Below are 9,316 nucleotides of genomic sequence, written 5' to 3' on the forward strand. Positions count from 1 at the left end.
AATATTAGCTGTGCTTGGAGCTGAAAATCTAAACCAGTGGTTCCCAAAGTGGGCGGTATTTCCCTCTGGGGGGCGGTGGGATGCCTTAGGGGGTTGCTAAGTGGCAAGGGGGGCAGCAGGGGGTGCTAAGAGGTGGCAGGGGGCGTTCAAGGCCCTTCAGGGTCACCCCATTGACTGTTGCACTGCTCTGGAGCTGGTGCCTCAAATGAGGCAGCTCTGCTGCTCCGCATTGTAATGGGCTCCAGGAGGAGGAGGAGAGGATGGAGTAAAGTGCACTAACTTTGAGTGTGCTGCATAGGTACTGCAAGAGCAGCGAACAGCCATGGAGCCAGCTGTGGTGGGACCTGGAGGGTGTGCACGAGAGGAAAAGGAGGGGAGAGGGAGGGAGGAAGCCTCCACCAGGGCTTGCGCTCATTCCTCAGACAACCTGGATTTCCAAAAACTTGCCAAGAAGAAAGAAAAGAAGCTTCTCACTCTCTCAGAAAGTTCTGCATGCTCTACTCGGGGCTCTTTGCTATCCTTTTTTCTTCCTTCCTTTTGGAAATCCCGGCTAGCTGAGGAACAAGCAGAAGCCGCAGTGGAGGCTTCCCTCCTCCCACTCTTCCTCCTCTCGTTCTTCAGCCAGCCCAGATTTCCAAAAGGAAGAAAGAAAAGGGGACAGTGAAGAGCCCCAAGGAGAGCACGCAGGGCTTTCCGAGTGAATGAGAAGAGACACAGACAGGGAGCGAGAGCGAGCGAGATACACATACACACAGAGAGAAATACAAAGGGAGGGAGAGAGATTCAGCTCAATTCAGCTCTGTCTGCTCCCCTCTCTCTGTCTTTGCCCAGTTTTGCAAGGATTCAGCAGCGATCTAAGGCAGCAACCTTGTAGCACTGTGAGGTAACAGCCTGACTGTCACTCCCTTTGGAATGCAAGGTTTATTTTTGTATCTTTCCAGAGACAGAAAGAACATAGCCAAATTTCCTTACAGTTATTCCCTGGGTGTGGGAGTTGGGAAGCGGGGTGGGGAGTAGGGGAGAAGGAGGGAGGTAGAGGCATAGAGAGAGAGAGAGAGTTAAAGGAGAGAGAGAGAAGGAGAGGGAGAGAGAAAGAGAGAGGAGGAGGAAAGGAGGGAGATGGAGATAGAGGGAGAAAGATAGAGATGGGAGAGGGAGGGAGGAGAGAGAACCCATAGAAAACACAGAAAACCACAAAACCTGGGGGGTCATGTGACTCAGTGGGAATGACATTGAGTTGCCATGCCCACCCATGTCTGGGGGCTCCTGGTGTTTCGTTTTCTGTGGGAAACAGGTCCAAATGGCTCTTTGAGTGTTTAAGGTTGCAGACCCCTGGCCTAGGGGAGGCAGAGGAAGGGGAGCTTTGACCACAAGCCCAATATCCAGGATCCTGCTCAGCGAAGCCCGCCCTTCTTTGTAGTTGCCGTGCCTGACAGCAAGTTCACAGGGTGACCCTCCTGCCAGGGATCAGCCTCCCAAGCTGCCCCCCTCTCAAGGCATTCATGTCATAGAGGGTGGTGCTGTTCCCTCCTTCCTGGAGCAGGGCAAGGTTGAGGAAGTCCAGGGCAGGCAGCTTTGCTCTACTTTCGCAATGTGCTGCCTCTACGTTTGGTGCGCTGGCTCCGCAGGCTCACCCCATTGAGCCCCTTGTACCTCTCTGGTGTAACAATCAGTGGGGTGAGCCTGCAGTGCCAGCACCTCGAATGCCCCCTGCTGCCTTTTAGCACCCCCAAGGGGGCTGGCAGAGGGGTGCTAAAAGGCAGCAGGGGGGCATTCGAGGTGCCGGCACTACAGGCTCACCCCATTGACTGTTGCACCACTCCAGAGCCGGCATCTCAAATGCAGTGATGGCAGCTTTACTTTACACTCCCAAAGTGCCGCCGTTGTCATGTTCTGTCTGTCTATCCATCCATACATCCATCCAAAAGGTCTGTCTGTCTGCCTTCCTACTTATCTGCCTGCCTGCCTGTCTTTCTGTCTGCTTACCTGCCTACCAATATCTATCTACCTACCTACCAATATATATCTACCTGCCTACTTATCTACCTATCTACCTATCCATCCATCCATCCAAAAGGTCTGTCTGTCTTCCTGCCTGCTTGCCTGCCTGCCTACTTACCTATCTACCAATATATCTATCTACCTATCTATCTATCTACCTACCTACCTATCCATCCATCCAAAAGGTCTGTCTTCCAGCCTGCCTGCCTGCCTACCTATCTATCAATATATCTACCTACCTACCTACCTCTCTCTGTGTGTGTGTCTCTCTCTATCCATCCATCCATCCATTCATCCATCCATCCATCCATGTTCGAAGCGCTTGCCCAGCAGGCACATTGGGAAAGTAGAGCAAAGCCAGTCTGGGAGGGAGGGAGGGAGGGAGGGAGGGAGAGAGAGAGAGAGAGAGAGAGAGAGAGCTGATGTATCAGATTGAAATGAGGCCTAGTTTAGACTGAGGCCCTTTTCCACATTGAAACATCTTTGCCAGCATATTGAAACATCTTTGGCTTCTATTAAAGGTTTTGTGGACAAAACATGGTCAAGACTATCAGGAAGCTCTCACATTTTGTTGAGGCTTTAAACAGGATGCATTGGACCAGATCTCCACCCTAAAAAATTACTTTTCTCCAATGTTTTAAAGTGCCAATTCTGAAGAAGGCAAAATCAAAATGTACTGATAAATTACAAGGAAAACACACACACTCTCTCTCTCTCTTCTAACCCTGCTGGAGCAGGTGATTGGACTAGAATAGATATCTCATTATCTTTCTCCTCCCTCCCTCCCTCCTTCTTTATTTATTTTTCTTTCTGTCCCTTCCTTCCATCCACCCTTTCTTCATCTGTCCCTTTTTCTTTCTTTTCCTATTCTCTTTCTTTTCTTCCTTCTCTTTTTCTCTCTCTCTTTCTTTTTTCTCTCTCTCTCTCTCTTTCCCTCTCTCAGGCTCACCCCATTGACTTGGTGCACTGCTTTGCTCGGACTTGCTTGGGCAGGTCCTTCCAGTGCAGTGAGCTCAATGGGGTGGACCCGCGGGACTGGCACCTAAAACTCATCAAGGATGAATTTGTAGCACAAAGGGGGCGGTGGACTGAAAAAGTTTGGGAACCACTGACCTAAACGATCTATGGTTGACCTTGTAACCTACGAAAAATAATTTCCTAGCTCTATGTTGCCCTTTAAGTCTTACTTGTGATGGAATATGCACCCATGCTGGAGCTCCAAATGTATGTAGATAACTTAAATTTGATTTTCTGCCATGCCAACAAATGAATAGCAATTCACCAGTTGTTGTGTTCACCACATTTTTAACCCATGGTTGCTACACATTATGGCTTCACCCCACAGTGTTTCAGGCAAATCTGAATCAGATAACATAGTGCCAGCCATGGCTTGTAACGTTTACCCCCTTCATTCTATAAACAAGTTATGTTGTGGCCTGTAAGGGGCAGAACGCTTATGTTCGATACCAGCTAATTTTAACATCGTTTGGAATCTATTAATAATAAACTCAGTCCCGTTATCAGTTACTAATGTAATTATCCTATGTCTCATTTTCCTTTCAGCAAATCTTAGCCAGTTAAAGAAATGTTGGAACATTTCTATTTTGTTTTTCATTAGGTAGCAGAAACCGTACTGTAATTATCCATTATACTCAAAACATAGCAGGCACCTCCCAAACTGGGTTTCTTAGGACCAATTATGTCAGCAAACACAACCTCTTCTTTGGTCTTAAATCCATTCAGTCTGTTTGCTGGAGTAACCTTGCTTTTCTCCTGGTTACATGCATTACAATTTAAGTACTTACTACAGGGTTTAAATTTTATTCCCTCTGACAATTCGACAGTTTGTTTCAGCATTTTGAAATTAATGTGCCCCAGATGTCTATGCAGTAAATGTATGCATTCGTCATGTGGCTTAACATTGTTATAAACCGAGTTAGCCATCTGCAACTGGTCATCATGTATAACATATAAATCATTCTCTAAAGTAGCAATAACATTTTTACCCTCTTTCTCTATTATACAGTTATCTCCCCTAAAGGTTACTACATAACCAATGTTAACTAAAGCCCTTACTGATAACAAATTAAATTTCAGTTTAGGTACATATAACATAGATAAATGCTCATTTACACATGAACAATATGCAGTACCTTCACCAGATGCTTTCATCTTCCATCCATTTGCCAATGATACATGTTTCTTACTCGTAGACATCTTTACAAACCTCTATTTCTAGTAATGCACTGCGATGTTCCACTATCAACTACCTACAAATCATGGTTTACAGTTGAATTGATAGACATAGCTAAATTAACATTCTTCTTAGCCTTCTGGTGATTACCAGTATTCTGTCATTTGCTCTTCTTACAGAATCTATCTATGTGTCCCCTAGCTCCACAAGAAAAACATTTCCTAACAGTATAGGCAGTTGAAAACAAATCCTCTTCTTGTAGTTGTTTCTCTCTCAGTTGGTCTATAGCCAGACTTCTTCTTGCCTCTTCTAATAATCGTCTGGTTATGTCAGTTAATGTCAGTTCATTTCTGGTCAGGACTTCCAGTGAAGATACATAATCATAACTTTCATCCAATGCAGAAAGAATGATGTAAACTTGATGCAGCTCTGAAAAAATCAGTTCCTTTTCATGTAGCTCTTGAAAACTTATTTTCATGAAGTTCAAATGAGCTAACATATCTCCACCTTTCAGAAGACGTGCTCTAAAAAGTTTACGTGTAAGATGTATGTGTGCACCTACACTGTTACGAATGTAAATCCTCTTCAGATTCTCCCAACACCTAGCAGCAGACTCTTCTCCATGAATATGGACTAGCTGCTGGTCACTCAGTGTTAGTCCAATTATACAAAGAGCTCATTCGTTGTTCCATTTGAAGTCAACTAACTTTTTGGCATCATTCTCATCATTTGGATCCTAAGCATTTACATTCGGTGGATCCTGAACTTCAGCCCATAACCCTTCCCTACGCAGAAGTAGACTGCACTTCATAGACCAGGAAACATAGTTTGTTCCATCCAACCGAGTTATCAGTGATAGATTTGTTGAAGTGTCTTGTGCCATCTTTATCAGGGCAGTAACCCACAATTAAACAGTAAACAGCTGTCTGTATATTGTACTGCATATTCACACTAACTCTCAGTTATCTGAGCTTGGTATGAACTGGGCCCATAACCAGTGTTGAGGTATTCCACATTAGGAGAATGAGTGCACTCAGGGAAACGTAGTGAGAGTGGTGTTGAATAACACACAAGCAGCATATAGATACACTGAATAGTAAAATGTAGGTTTACTTCCAGTAAATGGGTAAACCAAGTCCAAATCATACACTGTTAAAGCAGGTAGTATTCAATACAATCAGTCCAGGGATAATCCAAAAACGAAGTCCAGTATCATAAACAAAGTTCAGTAAACGGAGTTTGCTAACAGTTTGCAAGACTCACAGCAATCCAAGCAGAATGACGATCAGGCAAAAGGCAATAGGGAAATGCAAAAAGAGAATAAACCAGGTTTCTGCTCTATTTTATGGCCGTTGGGGGAACCTCAGCCAATCACAATTTCAGCATTCTCTTAAAGATACAAACAGTATTAGATAATTATCCTGGTTTATATATTGCCAACCCAGCTGTTAGGTGACTATCATTCCTAACAGTTTCTCCTGGATCCATCTACATGAACTGCCATTCACAGGCACCCTTCCTTATTGTCACCCTTACAAGATGACGTTTGCCCCCTCAGGAGAACTCTAGACCAGTAGAAAGCTGAATCTCACAGAGCTCCACAAGAACAGCTGTCACTCAACAAACCCAGAAACGGAAGTCCATATATACATGGCTGGGTGTTGTTATCTCTGAAACTGAGTCCAGTTGATTTCCCTTTCTTTATTATGCTTTGAAAAATTAGATTTATTATTTTTAAGTTCCATTGGATACAGCAAGATGCAGATTTCTGAAAATAGATGACATTTAAGAATTTTTTTTTTTATTCTTCATGTACTTTGTGCATGTTGTCGGGAAAATAACTCTGATTGGCTAAACAAAAAAGCAGAAGAAACTATTTTAAAAGCATACTTTTGGAAGAAAGTTGTCATTGTTGTGCGTGTGTCACCCAAAGATGAAGACTATGTTCTTCATAATTGCATGTTAGGGATACATTGTATGAGATATGTTAGGGATGTAGCTTTTGTTTAATTTTTACCTGCATGTAAAATGGACATGTCCAGCTGAAGTTATGATGTTTATTCATAACTTACCTTTGGACTCATAGGAATTTAGGATTAGATTAATACATAAGCCAGCAAAGGGAATATTATATACCTAGCTCTTGAGAAAAACTTAACAACAATCTCAGGCTATCAAGAGGAATCCAGTGCTTTAATTAAACATATAAGTTCCATGAAGTTAAAGTTATGCAAACTATATATAATTTTACAGGTAAGATTGCAACTAATTAAAACTAAGTAAACAGTAATTTGCTTGTTTTTAATAGCTTTTATCACAGAAATGGCTTATCACTAAGAAAAGTGGCTAATAAATATGATGAATAAATAAAACAATATATAGCACACGGGTGTCAAACTCGCAGTGTCATAGGCTCTCGTGATGTTTCATGAGTTTTTCCCTTTGTGGAGCTGAAGTGGACATGGCCTGTGCATGATGCATTCGACCTGTGGGCCGCCAGTTTGACATCCCTAATAGCACCTGAACTGAACATTTATATTTAGAAAATAGTAGTTTCTATCTTCATACCATTTGCAAACATGAAAGAAATCTAAAAAGAGGGCTGCAAAATTGGGTAGCCTGGTTCAGGTCAGTCTATTTACAGCATGTTGTCTCATCTATGCAGTAGCCATTTGGGTTCCATAATAAAAAGGAGTGTTTGAGTGTGAGAAATGTTTAACTGTTCTCTCCATTGTTTATCTTCAGATCTGCATAACTTCAGAAAAGGAACAAGACGGATTTATCAAAGTATGCAGTGGAAAGAAAAAGGGCTTTGTCCCAATAGATGTCTTAGAAGACATCTGAAATTTGCCCGGTCAGCAAATGCAGTACAGTAGCAAAGCTTCACCAGCAAGACCTGTTTGCTTCATTTTGCACTGTGTCTACCCAAACAAGCTGTCCTGGAGATTACTAGGGCAATCAGAAGACAACTACAAAGACCAACCACTATCAAGCATTTAGTTGCTTTGAAGCAACAAACAGTTGATCAATAACGAAGTGTATTAATAGAGAAAGAACCAAATAAAGGTGGTGTAAACCTTAAGGGAGGGGTGGGCTGCTTTTCTAAAAAGACAAGTTAAAAAATTAAACTTGATGGTGGGTTTTGTTTTATTTTGTTTCATTTTTTTCCTGAGCAAAGCTACTAATTATTACCCTTTGGCAACAGGCAATTGACCTGTAAGGCTGTTTTTCTCTTGTTCAGGTGTCTTAAGAAAACTGATAGGAACTTTTAGTCAATGTTGTTTGATATGTGTCTCACTAGGAAAGGTTCAGACTTTTTCTCTGAACTGTGATTTGATGGTTGAAATAAGTGATATGAATCTGACCTTTAAAATATTGTTCCCCATTTTAGGGAATTAGGATAACATTTGGTTCTGACTTTTAATTTTTTTTATTAAAAGGCAGTTTAAGTGAAACATGTAGTCATCAGTTTGGGAAACAAGCTGCTACCCAGTTTAAGCTTTCTGTGGGTTTCTTTTTTGTTGTTCTTAGTTGCAAAGTCATGTCTAACCCATCACAACCCCATGGACAATGTTCCTCCAGGTCTTCCTGCTCTCAACTATCCCCTGGAGTCCATTTAATCTCATGCTGGCTGCTTCAGTAGCTCCAACCAGCCACCTAATTCTCTGCCATTGTCAGATCCCTAAAAGTGATACTACCATTCAGTTGGGAGAAGGGGTGGGGGGCTTGAATTCAATTTATTACTATTGCCTGTGACAATTGCTATTTTATAACTTGTATCCTGGCGCCAAGGCACCCTGAGATTTTCTCACCTCTTGGGGAATGTAGTAGGCGGGAGGGCCCTGTGGGTTGTTTCATTTTGAAAGCCAGCAGAGATGGCCATGGGATTGCCTGCTTATCTATTTCTCAGAGCGGCTGGTACAATAACATCTTCACACCTGTGAATTGGCTGAATCCACATCTGGCTAAAAAGAGGCATCTCTACTGCTTTAATTCTACTTGTCTTGCCTAAGGTTATTCAGACGTTGCTTTGAATGTATTGCTGTCACTTTTGCTTATTAAAAGGTTTCTTTTGAAATACTCTTTTGAAGAGTCTTCACTTTTTTAAGTTAGGAGAAGCAATATTTAGAGAAAGCAATGTCTGAAAAATGGTCAACCCAAAGAAGCAATTTTTGCTCTACCAAGGAAACCCTGCAAACCATGTCCAAGCAAAGCAGGGAGCAAGGAGAAGCCAAATGCGGGGAGGGGAGACATCAACCATCACCCAGCCAGATGCCTGCTTCCTGTACCCCATCGGAGAGGATGAGGTGACCCTGGAAAACACTCCACTGGTTGATTGGCATCAGGAAGAAAGACAGCTGGGATGGGAGAACCGGAGGAATCACCCTCACCCACTGTAACTGAAAGCTGGGGTGGAAATTGGAGCTAGAAGCCTTCTCTGACCAGGAGGAACTAACAGAAGCACTGCTGAGGAAGGATCATCTGGAGAGACATATAACCCAGTTTGTTCTGTTGCCAGTAAAGAGAATCATTTGATCTGATTAAGTCTTTAATTTTTTGGAATGCTGTTTCTTCTTGGTGGCCCCATTTCCAGATGGCTTTTTTATTGAGGAGTCTATGCAGTGGTTCTGTTACTGTTGCCTTCTGTGGCAGAAAGACATGATAAAAATTAATGAGACCCAAAAAAGCCTGTAAATCCATTTTGTTTATGGGTCTGGGGGCTTCCTTAATCGCTCGTATTTTTTGTGTGGGGTGGATTCCTGCTTCATCAATAAGGTATCCCAGGAACTCGACCTGGTTTGTGGCAAGTTGGCATTTTTCTTTTTTGACCTTGAGTCCTGCTTCTCTAAATTTTGTCAGAACTGCCCTTAAACGGTCTTTTAGTTGTTTTTTGTTTTCAGCAGATATTAATACATCATTGAAATATGGCACCACCCCTTTTAATCCTTGTAGAAGGCGTTCCATTAGGCTCTGGAAAACACCAGGGGCCACGCTTACGCCGAATTGTAATCTATTGCATTTAAATGCTCCTCTGTGCGTTACAATGGTTTGTGCCTCGGCTGTTTCAGGATCAACAGGTAATTGTTGATATGCCTGTGCCAGGTTGAGTTTTGCAAAAAT

The 9,316-nt window shown here is 42.6% G+C and overlaps 1 protein-coding gene across 1 annotated transcript in view; it reads left to right on the forward strand.

The window, feature by feature from the left end:
• Positions 1 to 8,273, forward strand: part of STAC (SH3 and cysteine rich domain) — a 140,607-nt gene extending 132,334 nt beyond the window's left edge. The window contains exon 11 of the mRNA XM_087918088.1: positions 6,941 to 8,273. Within this exon, the coding sequence (XP_087774214.1) occupies positions 6,941 to 7,039 (99 nt within the window). The 3' untranslated portion in view covers positions 7,040 to 8,273. The remainder of the gene's footprint in view (positions 1 to 6,940) is intronic.
• Positions 8,274 to 9,316: the final 1,043 nt, after the last annotated feature.

The sequence above is a fragment of the Pseudonaja textilis genome, chromosome Z (genome assembly GCF_049901715.1).
Source record: "Pseudonaja textilis isolate UNSWEBS1 chromosome Z, rPseTex1.2, whole genome shotgun sequence".
In the NCBI taxonomy this organism is placed as follows: Eukaryota; Metazoa; Chordata; class Lepidosauria; order Squamata; family Elapidae; genus Pseudonaja; species Pseudonaja textilis.